General features: G+C 38.7%; 2 protein-coding genes across 2 annotated transcripts; one reads left to right on the top strand and one right to left on the bottom strand.

Moving 5' to 3' along the window:
* The first annotated feature begins 23 nt into the window (after window positions 1–23).
* On the top strand, window positions 24–2,752 carry LOC143886564 (flavonoid 3'-monooxygenase-like). The gene is made up of 2 exons (XM_077390612.1): window positions 24–1,045; window positions 1,910–2,752. Exons 1-2 carry the CDS (start codon window positions 65–67, stop codon window positions 2,534–2,536), a joined length of 1,608 nt encoding a protein of 535 aa, XP_077246727.1. The 5' UTR covers window positions 24–64; the 3' UTR covers window positions 2,537–2,752.
* A 5,511-nt stretch (window positions 2,753–8,263) lies between these two features.
* Window positions 8,264–12,497, bottom strand: LOC143877433 (labd-13Z-ene-9,15,16-triol synthase, chloroplastic-like). The gene is made up of 3 exons (XM_077379478.1): window positions 11,933–12,497; window positions 10,916–11,341; window positions 8,264–9,034 (listed from the first exon to the last, which is right to left on the bottom strand). The coding sequence occupies exons 1-3, from the start codon at window positions 12,446–12,448 to the stop codon at window positions 8,423–8,425; spliced, it is 1,554 nt and encodes a 517-aa protein (XP_077235593.1). The 5' UTR covers window positions 12,449–12,497; the 3' UTR covers window positions 8,264–8,422.
* Window positions 12,498–19,349: the final 6,852 nt, after the last annotated feature.

The following is a 19,349-nucleotide window of genomic DNA, read 5'->3' as shown; positions in this document are numbered from 1 at the left end:
AAAAGGTCCTTATAGTGAACTATAATCATCTGTCCATACTGTTAGCTTTAGCGAGCAAAGAAGTATGATTTCAAATGGTGGAAGTAAAATCATCAGTGTAGTTTACGAAGGTTATTCATGGTGTTGGGCAGCCAAGAATCGGAATGAAAATTTTGGAAGAACACTTCTAACGATTTTCGTTGCAGTATTTCTGATTTCATGGTACACATGGTTGATCAAGAAATCAAGGAAGGGAAAATTTCCATTGCCGCCGGGCCCACGAGGCTTGCCCTTGATTGGAAACCTCCCCTTTCTCGAACCTGAGCTCCACCGTTGCTTTGCGAAATTAGCTAAGACCTATGGTCCAATCATGAAGCTCCGAATCGGAACCAAGCTCTGTGTAGTCATAAGTTCACCTTCTATAGCAAAGGAAGTTCTTAGAGACCATGACACCATCTTCGCCAACCGTGACGTGCCGGCCGCGGCACTAGCCGCCACGTATGGTGGCTTGGACATGGTGTGGTCCCCATATGGACCCAATTGGCGCTTGTTACGCAAAGTATGTGTTAAAGAGATGATGAGTAATAAGAGTATTCACGATTGCTTAGCCCTTCGCCAAAGGGAGGTTCGTCGGATGATTGCCGACATGTATGGTAGCATTGAAACTCCGATTAAAGTCGGGGATCGGATGTATTTAGCGGTCATGAACGTGATTATGAACATGATTTGGGGTGGAATGATCAAGGGGGAAGAGAAGAATCGTGTTGAAATGGATTTTCGGAAGGTGGTGGGTGAATTGGTTGATCTATTGGTGATACCCAATGTTTCAGATCTTTTTCCTATTCTATCCCGGTTCGATCTACAGGGGATCCAACGAAAATCGAAGGAGCTTTCGTTGTGGTTTGATCGGATCTTTAAATCTATTATTGATCAACGGCTGGAAGGAGAAGGGAAGAGCAACAAGAAGAACGAAAGCAACGATTTTTTGCATATTCTTTTGCAGCTTAAGGAGGAAGGGGACCCCAATACATCCTTGACAATGAACCAACTCAAGGCCTTGCTAATGGTAATTTTTCTCTTAGCTAAGGATAAATTCACCATCCACTTACAATCCCGGCATGCATGGGCCTCTCCCGGGCTGGGCCAGGACTGATTTAAGGGTTGGGCTTATGGGCAAACCTTGGGTCCGGTCGGGTTGATTTTTTCTAAAAAAATGAATTGGAATCAACCTGACCCCGATTTTATGTTAAAAGCTTAACTAAATGAAGAGAAACTAGGCTCTTAAAAGAGGACCTTCTAAATTCCTCATCTTTGACTTCCTTTTGTTATCTTAAAACTTTGGAAGGAGGGGAATATAACCAAATATTTTGGGCCTCCATGGTCCGGCCCGAGAAAGTAATCGGGCTAAATCTTGCATTTTTGTAACCAGGCAGAGTCCAAGACCGGCCCACTAACACCCCGACAAAGTATAAGAATTTTCAGTCTACTGCCAAAGTAGCTAGTAGGTACCACAGCTAGGCTACTTTGCCTCCTTCAAAAGATGATTAATTCCATGCTTTGCATAACAAATTCCATCCATTAAGGTAATAAACTTTCAAAATTTGCCTGTTTTGTTACCCAAAAGCTTCCACTAATGCCATGGCTGCTGTTAATTTCGCATCAATGCATTTAGAAAATATAGTGCACATGTAACAGCCGAGCGAGATTGGAAATTTTTTATTGTCTCCCACCTTGACCTTGGTTTCTTTATTATCATTGTTCTTTTCTTTTTTACTGTCATTGTTAACCTCGTCGGTCTTGGGGTTTCTCCCTTTCTTTAGTATAATTTGCATCATTTCAAAAAAAATGGTGCAAATATTATATAATACTGTTACATAAAGTCATCTACTATGCTTACAAATTATAAGGATCAAATTTTAATTGGGTGCAGGACGTGGTAATCGGTGGGACCGACACAACCGCAACCACAATAGAGTGGGCAATGGCTGAGATGATGCACAGGCCTGAGATGTTGAGAAAAGTTCAAGAGGAATTAGACAAAGTTGTGGGCAAGGATAACATGGTAGAAGAGTCCCACCTCCCCAAATTGCATTACCTTGACTCAGTTGTGAAAGAGGTGCACCGTTTGCACGCGGTCCTCCCTCTCTTGCTCCCTCACTGCCCGAGCCAATCTTGCACGGTGGCCAGGTATTCGGTCCCCAAGGGCACCAAAATATTACTAAACATTTGGGCAATACATAGGGACCCCAATGCTTGGGACAACCCCTTAGAGTTCCAACCAGAGAGGTTCATGGAGGGTACCTGTAACTGGGGCTACAATGGCAACGATATGCGCTATTTACCATTTGGGTCTGGGAGGAGGATGTGCGCAGGGATCCCCATTGCGGAGAGGATGCTAATGTATATATTGGCTTCTCTCTTGCATTCATTTGAATGGCGATTGCCTGAGGGAACAGAGGTAGATCTCTCAGAGAAGTTTGGGGTTGTTCTAAAGAAAGCTACCCCTCTCGTTGCCATCCCCATGCCAAGATTGTCCAAATCAGAGCTCTACGTTTGAAAAGAATGTCCTTCATTGATTGAAAACTATAGAGAGGGTTCCTTGTTTTGAGCTCTCATGGTTTCTCCCTTGAACTCTATTTAGTTTGTAATGAATGTGATGTGTAAAACCATCCTTTACTATTGCCATTACTGGAACTTGGTGTAATTACTATATTTTCATTAGCTATTCCATCTTCAATTATGTAGCCTCAATATCAAAACATTGTAGTGTCAATACCAGTACCCTATTTTAGCCTATAATTTATCTTCATCGAAGTCATTTATTTAGTAAAATAATGGCATTTGTGTAGGATTTAATGGCTTTGGAACCAAGAATTTGGATCTCTACCTTTTGTTAATTCTTATCCCATGTGGTAAGAACTAGATACAGTCATGGTCAAATTAGGGCATGTTCGCCAATCCCTCTCGTTCTCTCCTATAGAAATTAGGTAGAAACGGGATCTATGAGGATCGAAGGAAGCGACTCCAAGTTGTGCCCTAGAATCTCATCCTCTATCCACGTTAAACGTAGAAAACATGGAAACAGGCCAGGCGGGTCTCGTTTGGGGAACTAATTTTTTTTGGATTTTATCGAGTTTTGCATTCCTTGATCAACCTGAAAAGGTAATAATTGTCACAGAGCAGCTCATAATATACATTGATTCTTCAGGGTACATTAACACAAGTATAAAAGAAGTAACAAAAAATTTCAAACTCCAATAGAGTTATATCATATAATAAAATATTAGTAAAGAATACCATTCGAAGAAAAAAAATATATAACTAAGGAACAAGCTCTGTTACACAAAAAGTGTAGTTAGTTTTAAGAAGATGATACTGTTATACAAAAAGTGTAGTTAGTTTTGTATAGTAAGTTTTAAGAAGATGATAGTAGTTAACTTAGTCATTTGATGGATTCAGTCTATCTACAAGGGTTGTTGGCTTTGGCTTTTAACAAATTAGGTTGGACCTTCATATTAAAAGTTTTACAGTGAGTGTTGTTGAACTAGAACGATTAAGCTCATCCTAGAGTGCACAACAACAGTTAAGTCTGTGCTTTTAGACTCCTGTGATTTTTTCACATCTGAATCTACATCCAAAGCACAATTTTGACTCCCCTTCCACTTTCATTAGACAATAATACTCACAAATGAAAGTGTGTGCGTGTATCTTTCAATGTGAGATTTCTGTTTGCAAACATATATTCCTTTAAACAGAAATCAAATAGAATTGCAGTTACAGCTAAATTGTAATGCAATTAGAAGAAAAAAGCATTACAACGAACCAACATATGAATTATTCAAACTAAACTATTAAAAAAAATACTTGCAGATATTCAGAACATGAACAAAATCTACTCTTAAACCAACATATGAATTAAAATTTAACTCGTTACGATAAAAATATGAAAAATGAAGAAATTCATCCTAAATCTTTTACCAAAATCAAAACAACAATCTAGGATTGAAGCAAATAATAACAAAGAAAACTAACAATCCTGATACAGAAAAATACGAATTAGGAATGCAAGAAAATGGTAGTTAGGGTCTATTGTAAGGATTTTGAATAACAGTCGAAGAAAAATCAGGACCTAATCATTGAACAACGAAATTTCAAATTGTTTAGATACTGAACAGAAATCACCAAAAATAAAAAACCACGAAATGAGAGAAGAAAGATCCGAGAGATGGAAAGGCTGTCACACCCCAAACCCCACCATGGGCGTAGGACGTGGCAGCGCCGTACACCTGTAAGACAAGTTTCACAAATGCACAAGGCTACAAAGCAGATAACAGAAATAACCGGGCATTCCATAACTAAATATCAAAGTTCAATTTAATGCGGACCCATCAGAGTCAAATCAAATCTCACCTCTCCCCCAAGGGTCAAAGCAAAAATAAACAATATTGTCTTTACATCTTATTCAAAGTATTCACTTCCTAATGAACTGAAAACAAATAAACTAATCTTTGAGTAAAATTCCAAATTCCAAAACTATAACCTCACGAGGGTCAAAACCTGAAAATATTTTATAACCATAGTCAGCTGAAAAGCTCAGTACATAATAAAATACTACTCTAAGTACAGTCTAAACATGCCAAGGTTTAATATGGTTCGGATATTAAAGTCAAAGCAGAAGACTGAGTTCACAGCTGAATAATAGGCACAAGGTAAATATGTGTGCATGTCAAATATGGTTCTAAATTAAAGTGCAATAAGCAATTCAATGTTTAAATTCTGATCAAAGTCAAAGGTTTTCAGAATTCAAATGCTATGGTAAAAGCCATATGGTGTTTAGAGTTCAAATACACTTCAGAATCATCGGCATGGCCAGAAAACATGTTATTGTTTATCCACCGACAGTCCACGGTGTCAGAAGACATGTTATTGCTTATCCACCGACAGTCTACGGTGTCAGAACTAGTTCCTCAAGTTCTGATACAATTCGACAGGGTCAGCGTTTTATCCCACTGATGGGCCAGAAGTTCCAGTGTACTAACCCCATGGTGGGTCCAGATTTGCCAAATGTTTTACCCCCATACGGCAGGCTTCAGAAATCATCCAATCCTCCACATAAGTGTTCAAAAGTGTCCAAGGTTCATATTCAAATGGTTCAAAATATTCAAAGTTCAAACTGATAGTTCACAAGTTCAGAGTTCAGAACAGATGTTCATAACAGTATTTCAATGATTCAAAGTTCTAAATAGTAGTTTCGAAGGTTCAAAATTTAGAACAGATATTCATAACGGTTATTTCAAAGATTCAGGGTTCAGAACAGTTATTCCAAAGGTTCAAAGTTCAGAACAGTTATTTCAGAGGTTCAGAGGTCAGAACAGTTATTTCAGAGGTTCAAAGTTCAGAATAGTTATTTCCGAGGTTTAGATGTCAGAACAGTCATTCCAAAGGTTCAAAGTTCAGAACAGTTATTTCAGAGGTTCAGATACTTCTAAATATTCAAATAGTTCTAAAGATTCAAAATTCAAAACGATGGTTCCAAAGGTCTAAAGTTCAGACAGATATACATACAGTTGTTTCAAAGGTTCTAAAGTAGCAGTGGGTGAAACAAAACGGCATGCTAGACTTAAAGCAAATCCCGAGGTTCAAAGGCATCAATACAGGTTTCCAAAGTCAATACTGATTCAAATGATAAGGGTTTATACTACCCAAAGTAGTACGTTATTACGTACCTCAATGACGAAAACTTTTCATTTTTCTTAATCACTTTAGTTTCCTCCAATTAAGAATATGGATATTATCCATGAGTTTCATTATTAATTTCTCTCCTATTGGACATATATGTCCTCATACTGACAAAAGACACCCTTTGGTGTCCCTTCGGAAATGAATCGGTAAACCATCCTATGGTTCTTTTAGTATTTTGGGATTATCATCATTATAAAGTTTTCAAAACCTCTTGAAACTATTTTTAACAGAAATTACTCATTTCCGGCATGTCCGTAGAGTACAAGAGCGTAGAAAACGGACGATAAACGAATAAGTTATGAATTTCCGAAGTTTTGGAAAAATTGTCAAGCCGGCCATCCGGGAATTCCGGCCTTCCGGGAAATCCGGACGTCCGAGAATTCCGGACTTCCGCAGATCCATCGTTGCCAAACTTGGTATTCACGGACGTCTGTCATTTTTCCGGACGTCCGCCCCATGCACGGACCCAGATTTCTCCGAAACGCAATTTTTCACTGTTTTTGTTACTAAAACGGCCATAACTCATTCGTTTGGGGTTCAATTTGCGCGAGGTCGGATCCGATGGATTCGTATCGATGAGAGGAATCCATCAAACTCGACTTCACGCTCCGAATTAGAACACACGATTTATGAAAAATCGCTAAAGATTATTGTTCGAATCTCCAAAACTCAAATTTCTGAATTCAAATTCTTATGTTTCAATTTTGAATTCGTTGGAATTGTAAATCAATATTAGATCCAAGAAAACTCAAGTTCAACCCAAAGATTTGTATTTCTAATCCATATTAATCAAAGTTCTTAGTTATTTCTCCTCTCAAACCCTTGTTTTAGGATTTCTAAGTATCTAAATCCTTCATGGTTCATAGATCTTACCTGGACTCGCGGCTTCGACTTCGAAATCGCGATCTCCTCGATCTTCTCCTTCTCTTTCTCTGATTTCTCTTTCTAGGGCTGCACAACCGTTTAGGGTTTGTTTTAGCCACAAAGCAATCTATTTATAGGCTTTATTAGAAAGCCCTAATCTGAGTCAAATACTAACAGACAAAAACGCCCTTTTTCATCAAAGGGGATGAAAATTTTAGTGGGGTTATTTTGGGTATTTACATTGGGGGTTGAGAGAAGGATGAGGAAAGGGGTTTGGAAGAGGTAGAGGAGAAGGAGACGAATTCATAGGGGGGGTGGGGGGGATAAAATAGTTGGTTGGGTTGGGCTGACCCAGTTATGGTGATATCTTTCCCCTTAAAAAGAATAGAAAAATAGTAAGAAAATTGTTTTCTTAAAAATGTTGGCTTTTGATGCAGATTGAGTGAATATGACCCATCAACCCGAACCTCACCCGACTCAAACACAACACAACACAACCCACCCAACCCAACCCGTATTTTTTCGGGTTGAACCCGACCTGAGTTGCATGCCTTCTTGTTTCTATATTATAAGATGTTATTCACCTAATGAAAGAAATATTTTTTTAGAGTTGATTTAGGGCGTCATAAATACAATTGAGGGGGTGGCCGGGGGAAGAAAATGTTGTGAATATGTCACTTCCCATGATAGAAATATTTTTTTTGAGTGCTGCTAAGGAGACCGAGAGTGGAACCTGGAGTATAAGCTAACAAATCACCGCATGCCACATGGCATGGGAGGGTAGTTTTGCCATTTTCATGGGAAAAAGGGCCGAAAATCAAGGGAATTAGTCCGACTCTACAATGTGGGGTGGGCACACCCTACGTCATCAAAAAAAAAAAAAAATTCTTATGCGTTAAGAAACTATTTGTTCGGTTCCACTCTTGGTCCCCAAATCGGTTACCATATCATTATTCTTTTGTCCTTTCTTTTCTTTTTTTGAATTAGGAGGCATCATAAACACAAGTGAGGGATGGCCGGGGGAAGAAAAGGGTGCCAATATATCACTTTTTTTGGTAGGTAAGCAGGGGTTGAACTCCCGCCTCAAGGTGAAAGAGCCAAGCCTTTTATCAATTAAGCTAGAGGCTCAATTTTGTCACTTCCAACAATAAAAATATGTTTTTAGAGTTAATTGAGGGCATAATAAGTACACTTGAGTGGGTGTCCGTGGTAGAAAAGGGTGTCAATATACCAATTTTTTTGGTAGGTAAGCTAGGATTAAACCTCCGACCTTAAGGTTGAAGAACAAAGCCTATGACCAATTGAGCTCAACCCGACCAATTGATCACTTCTCATAGCAAAAATACCCGACCAATTGATCACTTCTCCTAGCAAAAATATGCCTGTAGAGTTGATTGACGACTTCAAAAATACACTTGAGTGGGAGGAAGAAAAGGAGACAAATATCACTTACCACAGTTAAAATATGTTCTTAGAGTTGATTGAAGGCCGTCATTGTCAAGTGTCAACTGTCAACAACACTTTAGTGCAGCAGTATATGTATTTGCCTATTTGGGGACCTGTTTGGAATTCTTTTCCTAAAAGTTAAATCTTTGGGGCACTTTATTTATAGTTTTCATTGACAAAGGGGGAAATACTTTTCAAGAAAGGATAACTCTCACAAAGAAGACTTGGAGAATGAGATACAACCATTGAGAGACAGGACACATTCAAATTAAGAAACTGGTACAATCAAGAAAAGAAATAAAAACAAGAGCCAAATTACAGACGCTCGAACCATTTGTCATGGTTACAGCATAGGTTTCTCGTATTAAAACAGAAATATGTTGAAAATAAGCTATGGTTTTGAGTATCGTAATGTTGGGATGGCAACAAGGGGCACTGCTTTCTTAAGACCAAGTGACACCCTGTCTGAAAGATCGAGCTTCACTCCCTCCGGCAATCGCCATTCGAACGATTGTAAAAGAGAACCAATTAGAAGAAGTAGCATCCTCTCCGCCATAGGAACTCCGGCACACATTCTCCGGCCGGACCCAAATGGAAGGTATCGAAAATTGGTGCCTCTATAATCCAATTTGGTGTCCCCCAAAAACCTTTCTGGGTTGAACTCTAAGGGATTCTCCCAAACACTTGGGTCTCTATGTATTGCATACACATTCACCATCACTTTGGTTCCTTTGGGGATTAAATACCCACCGACGGACGTTGATTCGCTCGGCCTTGCTGGGACCAAAAATGGTGCCACCGGGTGCAGTCGTTGCACTTCCTTCACGACGGCTTCTAAATAACCTAATTTAGGCAAATGAGACTCCTCGACGATATTATTTTCGCCTACCACTTCTAGTAATTCTTCTTGAACTCTCTTCATAACCTCAGGGTGGCCAATGATCTCCGCCATTGCCCACTCTACGGTTGTTGACGTTGTGTCGGTCGCTCCGATCACCATATCCTGTAGGAAAAAATCATGTCATACATGTAAGATAAAACATCCTCAGGACAAAACAAACCAAAATTCTTTTAACCAAAGACTACTGGGGAGAATATGGGAGTCGTTTGGTTTTGTTTTAGAGAGATGGTTGTAATTAGTGTTTCAAAATGCGTATGCGGGTCAGAATGCAGCCAAAGTCATAGTATGCTCGGCATTACACGATCGAGTACTCGATTGACACGGCCATAACTCGGAAGATATAAAGGAGTTTTGATTGACTTTGTAAGTAAAATGCGGGTAAAAAGGAGTCGACTTGGGGTTGGGGGGGAGTTCAGTATGATACATGGGAGTTTTGCAGTGTTTAAAAACACGGATCTGACGCGGAATGCGGCCGAAGAAAAACCTAGTCAACTCGGCGCGGATGCGGCCAAGAACCCAGTTTAGAGCCTGAGATGTAATTTTTTTTATAAAAAATAAATATAAAAAATACAAGATGTGACCATCAAATGGACGGTTTAGATCATCCTATGGCAGTACAACATTTTTGGAAAAATTCTGGACTATGTGTGACCTATCAAATGGATGGTTTGGATTATCCTAGTGTGGGTAGTACTGCACTTTTTGAAAAAAAAAATGGGACCATACAGCTACACACACTATAGGATGATCCAAAGATCCAAACCGTCCATTTGATTGGCCACAACCTTAATAGGCTGTGCCCAATAAAATATTTTACAGGATGATCCTAGCCCTCTATGTCAAATGGACGATATGGATCATACCATGGAATGGGCATTACATCACTTTTTTATAAAAAATAAAAAAAATGATAGGTAAACAAATATTCAGTGGGCATTCCGAGAAAGATAAAACCTCATGATGTTGACAACACCAACCTCATGATGAAATCTTTATGCCTCCAGCTGTTGAACGTTTAAAGAGAGAGAGGGTATGTTAGAAAGCTTTGACCGTTTAAAAAGATTTTCTATGTACGCTTTGGGTTCTAAAATGTCTTACTTTTATTACACGCCCAAAAAGATAACGGGAACCAACCCAATTCAATTTTTATTTAAAGGGACCTTCAATCTATGATGAAATCACTCTAAGGGGCCGTCAAGAGACTAGGAGATCGTCCTGTTTCCAGATTTTAGAAATCTCAGGATGAGGGAGAGATTTCTAAAACCTGAATTTCTCACTTAAAATTCAGGATGATAGATTGTAAAATCCAGAATTTTACCCCTCTTTCAAACTAAAACCTGGATTCTAAAATCCACGTATCCAAACAGGCCCTAAATTAACCCTAATCACTAAGGGTGTCAATTTTGGCTCGGGCTCGGAAGCTCGCTCGAGCTCGGCTCGAATCCTTAACGAGCCGAGCCGAGCCCGAGTTAGGCTAGGCTAGGCTCGGCTCGGCTCGTTAAGGCTCGTTAAGAATTTAATATATTTAAATATATATATTATATATTAATATATACACTAAAAGGGTTGTCTAGGGAGTGAAAGGGGGAGGCAAAATATGTCACTTCTTTTTTGGAACACCATTTGTTACTTGGACCACCCCCTAGTGTAAAAAGAGTAGTAAAAAGACACTAGATAGGGCTGTCCAGGGAAGATGAGGGGTGTAAAATTAATATAATTCGAGCTCGATAAGGCTCGCGAGCCGCTCGCGAGCCTGGCCGAGCTTGACCGAGCCGAGCTGAGCCGAGCCTGATTCGAGCCCGAGCCGAGCTTTTGAGCTTAACGAGCCGAGCCGAGCCGAGCCTGGCCGAGCTCGGCTCGGCTCGTTTACACCCCTACTAATCACATCATCCCCTACTAAATCTTGGAAAGAAATTTTTTTCTGTCAAAAATGTTTTTCTTGCAATCCAAACATGGCTAAAGAAAGACAGAAAGATTTCTTACCAGAAACGTAGCCTTGACATTTGTCACGGTCAGTTCGCCTTGCTTGGTAAGCTCCAAGAAAATACTTAGTAAATCCCTGCTTCCTTTCTTCTTATCCCCCTTTCCTTCTGCTGTATCCATCTTCATATGCTGATCAATAACAGAGTCAAATATCCTCTCTAACCAAACAAACAGCTTCTTCATCTCACGCACCACTCCTTGCAAATCAAAGAGTGCCAGAGAAGGGAAAAACTCAGAAACGTTTGGTTTTCCAAACAGCAAAATCATCTCATCTATGGCTTTACGAAATTCCACACCCACTTTCTTCCTCTCCTCTCCAACTAAGGTTTCTCCCCACAATATGCTAGTAATTATGTTGAGCGTGGTTATAAACGCCATCTCCCCGACGTCAATCTGGGTTCCGAGCCTGGCATGAACGTCATCGACCTGTTCAAGTATAAATGATTAAATAACACCCCAACACTTCCGAGCTTAAGCTTGTGGAGTAATTGGCTCTTTGACATGGTACTTAAAGAAAGAAAGAAAGAAAGAGGGGCCTGCTGAGCGAGTGCTAAAGTATAAATGGTTAAAAGGTTTTTGCTAAGAAGTGTGCTAAGGAGCATTGGAAACATCAATTTACAAAAAAAACAAAAAAAAGTCTCAAACTGTGTAAATTGAAAACCGATGGTGAGTGTGGAACCGATGGACTCAAAATTACGTTTAAATTTGAGTCCAACAATCAGTTTAGTACTCACAATCGGTTTAAGATTATGACAACCATTAGCTCATACAGATTATTGGACACAAAATTAAACATAATTTTGTGTCTAATAATCGGTATGGGTCTCACAATCGGCTGTAGCAATCTAAAACCTGTTCATTTGGGATTATGATAACCGACGCCCACAAACTGATTATTTGACTCAAAATGGATGTAATTTGAGTCAGATAATCAGGATGAGGACTCAGCATCGGTTGTCACAATCCCAAACAAACAGGGGCCTAAAGCTCTTGGCGTAATTGGCTGTTTCACACTACCATTCGATGAACTTCCCGACGCCGGAAAGAGTAGTAAGCGTCGAGGCTGGTGTTGCTCATCAACTCACGGACGAATAGTTTTCGGAGCTTCCGCCAATGAGAACCGTACGGACTCCATGTGACACCCATGCCTTCATATAAGGTGAGGGCGGATTCGGGCGTGTCCCGGTTCGCAAAAATGGTGTCTTGGTCTCTTAGGACCTCTTTAGCCATGGAAGGAGAGGTTAGTACTACGCAGAGCTTGGTGCCGAGCCAGAGCTTCATAATCGGACCATGGATTTGGGCTAATTGGGTGAGCTGGTGATGGATTTCGGAGCTTAGATAGGGGAGGTATCCGAGCAAGGGAAACCCACGTGGCCCTGGGGGAAGTGATAATTTTCTCTTTCTTGATGCCTTGGTTCTCCATGTGTACCATGAAATAGCCAAGAGTGCAATCAAAACAGTTAAAATGGTTTCTGATTTCTGGCATGAAGAAACAACGGGTTGAAGCTTTGCTGCAACATATGATGATGCCATGGTTTGTGGTGAAGAAGGGTTATTCCAATTGTGTTATGTTGAAGGTCGGAGGAGTTATTTATATACAAACTCGCATGTGCGAGAAGAGGCAATAAGTCATATTTTACCCGTTCAAATCAGGTGGGTCCCAATTTATTGGTGAACTCAATTATTTAAGCCCCGTCTCTTCCAGGCTCCGTTTCTTTGAATGTAGAAATGGAAGTAAAATTTGTTCCCTAATTTGTTTTATGCTAATTTGTTTTATGTAGCATAAAACAAATTTTGCGTCCATTTTTACATCGAAGGAAATGGAGCCTTAACGTAAAATGGGTGTAAAACCAATTTTACGCACATTTTTAGGGAGAGAGAGAGAGAGAGTAGGTAGGGTTAGGGGAAGTTATAAGTTGACGAAAGGGATAAGTGTATATTTTGGAAAGGCTGATGATAAATGCATCCCTTTTTAACTATGGCCACCCTCTTCTGGTGTTCTTGTGATCTGTTTAGGTAGCTATAAAATCACTTGGAGGGGGTGGCCCTGGCATATAAAGGGGTAGATGTATCATGTCCCTATGGAAAATCCTTATTACTATATATAAAGCGAGAATCTTAATAATTGGTTCCCTTCTTTTACTGAAATTCGCTTTCTATCCGCCTTAATTTCCGTCAAAGTCCCGTGTATGTTCTTATTCACTGCTTCTTTTTCGTCATTTCCACTTCTCATATGCCCTTGCACTGAGTTAAAAAAAGAGGCCAACTGGCTCTTTTATGCCTCTTTTGCTTGTAATTGTCATAACTTTTGAGTTTTCTTTGTACTTTTTCCCGTAATTGTCATATTTTATTACACTCTTTCAGTATTTGTTTCATAATTTTGTTACTTTACTTCCATTTTTTCGTAATTTTTCATTTAAAACTTAGTGCCTGCATGATTATTATTTGTTGCTATTATGTATTGCTAGCCACCTTTGCACAAATCGTACTTCTGCCAATCTTTGCAGCAAAGGACGCGCGACAAGCAGACAAGTAGCCTCAGCGTAGTTGGCTATCAAATCTTTATATAAAAAAAATATCTTCAAAAAACGTCAAAATTCCGGTTGACCCGTGGGTGTGCGGGCCGGGTGCGAGTCCAAGCCCAATGACCCATAAAATTTCCCGGGTGATTTTTACCCGGCCCGTTTGACCCATTTCCTGGAAATGATGTGATTATGAGAGTTTTTATATAGTGTAAGTCCTGATAGGGAGTATTTTTTTTAAAAAAAGTATTGTATGGCTTACATCGTAGGATGATCCAAACCGTCCATTTCATGGGCCACAATGTAACTAGGTTGTGTGCCAAAATTCATTTCCATAAGATAATTACAACTCTCCAACCAATAAATGTTTCCTAAATATGCCGTTCCTCTATAGACTGCAGGACTAGGATCATCGCATGGAAATGTGTTTTTTGGGAACACCCTATGTACGATGTGGCCCATCAATTGGACGGTTTGGATCATCCTATGGTGTAAGTTATACAGTACTGTTTTTTTTTTAATAGGGAGTATAAGAAATATGTTTTTCGTTTGCAGACTTAGTCACAAAATTCTTGTTTGAATATATATGGTGTAAGCTCATGTAGTGAAGTATTTTTTAATAAGCCGGTAGGGGTCCCCGCAAAACCCTAACTTACTTATCAAAAAAAAAAAAAAATGTACTGAATATTTTACGGCCTACACCATAGGATAATCCAAACCGTCCATTTCCAGGTGATTTTGACCCGGTCCGTTTCACCCATTTTCCCATAATTTAGAGGGAAATGATGTGATTATGAGAGTTTTTATATAGTGTAAGTCCTGATAGTGAGTATTTTTTTTGAAAAAGTACTGTATGGTTTATATCGTAGGATGATCCAAACCGTCCATTTCATGGGCCACAATGTAAGTAGGTTGTGTGCCAAAATTCATTTCCATAGGATAATTACAACCCTCCAACCAATAAATGTTTCCTAAATATGTCGTTCCTCTATAGACTGCAGGGCTAGGATCATCGCATGGAAATGTGTTTTTTGGGAACACCCTATTTACGATGTGGCCCATCAATTGGAGGGATTTGGATCGTCCTATGGTGTAAATTGTACAGTTTTTTTTTTAATAGAGAGTGTAAGAAATATGTTTTTGGTTTGCAGGCTTTGTCACAAAATTCTTGTTAGAATATATATAGTGTAAGCCCATGTAGTGAAGTATTTTTTAATAAGCCGGTAGGGGTCCCCAGAAAACCCCAACTTACCTATCAAAAAAGAAAAAATTGTACTAAATATTTTACAGCCTACACCATAGGATGATCCAAACCGTCAATTTAATGGGCCACAATATAAATTGATTGTTCCTAAAAAATATTTTACAGATGATAATCCAAATATGATGTTCCTCTATAGATTGCAGGGCTAGGATCATCGCATAGAAATGTGTTTTTTTGGAACACCCTATTTACGATGTGGCCCATCAGTACTGTTTTTTTTTTAATAGGGAGTGTAAGAAATATGTTTTCGTTTCTTGTTAGAATATATATGGTGTAAAACCATGTACTGAAGTATTTTTTAATAAGCCGGTAGGGGTCCCCGCAAAACACCAACTTACCTATCAAAAAATAAAAAATTATAGTGAACATTTTACGGCCTACACCATAGGATGATCCAAACCGTCCATTTAATGGGCCACAATATAAATTGATTGTTCCCAAAAAATATTTTACAGATGATAATCCTTTGTTCACGCTTTTTTACTAGTAAATATCAATGTTAGAATCTCTAGCAAAGTAAATACAGAGCAATTGAAATGAATTGGGTGGATTTCAATTTTTTGCACCACTTTATTAAGATTGTCTTGTATGAAAAAACCCATACCCGATTGTCGTGTATGAAAAAACTCAAAACTCTCTCTTTCTCTCCTCTCCTCTCCTCTCCTCTCGTTTGGCCATAAGGTTACTACTCGTGTTTGGTCACAGAATAACTCACAGTTTGTCATAGGATGTCATATTTAGAGAGAGAGAGAGAGAGAGAGAGGCGACCTGGACATTAAAAAGGGATATGGGTATTTTATTCTTTTTCTATATAGCAATCGTAACTCAAATGTATTTTATTCTTTTTCTATTTTATTCTTTAAGTCGCTCTTACTTGGGCATTTTTATTACTTTAATGTATTTATTACTTACTAAGAGACGAGTAGTGATAAGGCCATAGCCAGAAATAGTTCTTATCTTATAACTGTTGGGTATATAGTATAATCCTAATTATGTTCTAATATAAACCCAATAAGATAATGGACCGGTGTAGTGGGCCTACATGGGCTAGAGTCCATTAACCAGTCAATACCCTAGTGTATCTCTATATATAGGGAGTGGAGGCAGCAAACTAAGTATTACAAACTAGACACCTAGGGTGTAATGCTTCAAGCAATCCTTGCTTGAGCTAACAGTAACAAGTCTATTTTGATTTAGGGAAGTGATATATTCGCCGCCTTTTCTTCCTCAGCCCACCCCTCTATGGTATATATGACTGCTCTTGTTACAATACAAGCAAGTGGCAAGGGGAAGAAAAAGGGGCAAATATATCATTTCCCTTGGACCACGTTTGGATTCCTCATTTTTTTGTATTTGTATTTGGATTTGAGTTTTAGAAACAAAATACGTCAATCATCCACATGCTCATGTTGTACGAGAGAGAGAGAGAGAAAGAGAGGGACGTCTCTTTCAATACTAAAAGACAAAGGTTATGCTGGTATATCACTTCCCATTGTAATGACTTTTGACAGCTCTTTCAATACTAAAAGACAAAGGTTATGCTGGTATCATTTCCCTAACTATTGTATTAACAAGTGCTAGTCCATATCTGTACAAATAGTGCTCAAGAAACCACCAAAGTAGCTCTATAAAGTAAAGTAAAGTAAAGTAAAGTATAGTAATGGTGGCGCGATTTTTTCAAAGACACGTGATATTTCCACCCTATTTTGAATGCTATTTGGCTCACCATTACCAACTTTCAACATCTTGCTTATTATTGAACGGCAATAGGCCAACGCACGAGGGATAAAATTTCAATTCGACTCACACATATCCCCTGATACCACTTGTATTCTATGTCTGCGCTTCAAATAATTAACTTTATCCCTAGGAAAACACTTCTTGCTAAAAGGGTGTCAAGTGGATCAAGTGTTTTTTTTTAAATTGCTTCCCATTTTGATAGCAGCCCTCTTATCTTTAATTATTGCTTAGATTATAACTTATTTAATTGTGTATATTAGACCAACGATAATGGACCCCGCGTCCCATTTTTCTAGCAGCCCTCTTATCTTTAATTATTGCATAAACTATAGCTTAATTAAATTAGGATAGGAAAAAAATATCAAAAAATATTAGGATATATTTTATTTTATATTTTTCTTAAATTAAATCATAAAGTAAAGGGTGCCCGTGCACAAAAAAATATCACGGAAGTGTATTTATTATTCCTTTAATTTTATAATATTTGTATGATTATGAATTTACTTTGATGAGATTGTCCAGTAGGGGCGCTCTTGTTGCTGGCTTTTGGAAGGGTGCCCTTCAGTTAATCATTCCTTATTTATATATTTTTAAATATTCCATTTTTCAGTTTTTTCTAAGTATAGACCCAAAAGTAACAAAAAAAAAATTAAAATCTCTTGATATATACACGTCTCAAAAATTCCTGAGGCAGACTATGCTTGAAGCTTCTCTTTCAATACTTAATTCTCAAGAATAAAAGAATTGGACACTTTAAGATTCGAATACCTTCTCCCCTTCTAGAGGATCAGCATTGCCCTTAGTGATATGATAAAAACATCAAGGGGCCATTTGGATACGTGGATTTTAGAATCTGAGATTTCTTCAAAATTGTAGCTAAGAGACCGGAGAAGAAGCAGACCGGTCGACGTTTTTGACTCGTTTTTTGTTTCTCGCCCTTCTTTCTATCAGCAAGAGAGTAGCAGATCCTGTCATATTTCAAGGTTTTAGAAATCTTAGGATGTGGGAGTGATTTTTAAAACCTGAATTTCTCACTTAAAATCCAAGAAACACTATCAGGACAGCATACAGCAGCTTATTCGTGAACCCTCTTTTACACTGTTTTCAAGCTAAATACCTGGATTCTAAAATCCGCGTATCCAAACAGCCCCCAAAACTGTGTGTCCGGTAGGGCTGTTCACTATGCGGTTAAAACCGAATTAACCGACTGAACCGAACTCGGTCGGTAAATTCGGTTCGGTTAGTTGGGGCTTCGATTTGGTTTCGGTTACCATATTTACTCATTTTCGGTTTTCGGTTTCGCTTTTGGTTAGTGTAAAACATATTTCGGTTAAAGTTATTGCACTTTAACACCCCCCCCCCCCCCGGCATTCAAAACAGCTTAGCCCACTTGGTTTTGGCCTTAAGTAACCTTCATTTCAAATGATAAAACCGCCTTACACATACCACAGTGGTTTTTAGTCTCAAAATCTCAAAAAAGATGGTTGGGTAAGGCGAATAGGTGTACTAGCAATAGGTTTTTTAGCCTTTTGTAGAGGGATTGTAGAGGGAGAAGAGTAGAAGTCATGGTTCGATTTAATAATTAAAAAAAAAGTCATGGTTCAATAAACGAGGCATGATAGCGACAACTCTCTCCTACAACTCTCTCTCGCTGGCTACAGCCTCACCCTCTACAATAAAACACCATGATTACAAAATTTATCTTATTGACCGTAAAAATTTAAAAACTATTCCATTTTTAGCAAGACAATGATCAACGACCCAGATTGTTCAATTATAGTTAAAGTGATGGCAGTTGGAGGAACTAGCAATGGCTCACAAGATTGTATTAGCAATGAGATACATCAAAAGTATACAGCAAAGACTGGAGTGCTAATATCAAAGAAGGGGCCCTTTCCAATTATCCATTCCTTCTCATGCCTTTCTTTCCCTTTCTCACGGAGTGCTAATATCAAAGAAGGGGCCCTTTCCAATTATCCATTCCTTCTCATGCCTTTCTTTCCCTTTCTCGCTCCCTTCTCTAGGGTTGCAAAAAGAAAAAATAAACAAAGGTCTGTTCTTTGCCTTTGATTTGATTTGTCCATTTCTCCCATCACAGAAACCTTAAGCAATAGAAGAAGAAGAAAAAGAAGAAGAAGAAGAAGATGAAGAAGAAGAAGAAAATATATGTTTGCATTGAACCCTACTTTATTTTCATTTCTCATGATTTCTCCCATCACCTCTACAAGGAACCCTACTTTTTTTTAATCTCTTTGTTCTATGCTTCTATTTTCAGTTTTTCCATATTTTTTCACTTGTCTGCTTATCCTAAACCACTGTGTTCAAATCGTAAACCACTTTTCTTTTTATTCTAAATTCACCATTCGGTTCTAACCGAACAACCGAAATCATTGTTCGGTTCGGTTCAGTTCGGTTATCATCTTACTCGGTTACGGTTACGGTTTCGGTATTTAGGTAACTAAAATTTTTCGGTTCGGTTTTAACCGAATGAATAGCCCTAGACTGTCCGGCGTGCCTAATCTAAATGAAAGACAGGCCAACAATGTCATTCAGAGGGCAGAGGTGCCCATCAGATCAATAATAATTCTAATCATCAAACATGTTTAAAACGCACTGACCCATTTTGGTAAAACATGATACATGCGTAAAACGCCTCACATGTTTCACAAAGTACAAGGACGACATATTAGACCAGTTACTGGGATTTGGTTCCTACGACCCATTGCGTTGTAATCCGTGGGGTGGAATCCCTCGTAAACTGTGTCTTGAGAGTAAGGAAACAGAAAGTGGGATTCGTTTTCTTTTTTTGGCCTACCCTAAGTTTGTTTAGTCTTTTGTTTGTTCACATTGTTTATAACACCGAATTATTTCACTCTCATAGACCTTCTACTTGGCTCCTTTTGGGTTG

Source organism: Tasmannia lanceolata, unplaced genomic scaffold, assembly GCF_043159265.1.
Source record: "Tasmannia lanceolata isolate RefF3 unplaced genomic scaffold, GAP_Taslan_0.1 ptg000002l, whole genome shotgun sequence".
Lineage (NCBI taxonomy): Eukaryota > Viridiplantae > Streptophyta > Magnoliopsida > Canellales > Winteraceae > Tasmannia > Tasmannia lanceolata.
Note: the sequence above shows the minus strand (reverse complement) of the source record. Positions and strands in the feature narration are given on the sequence as shown.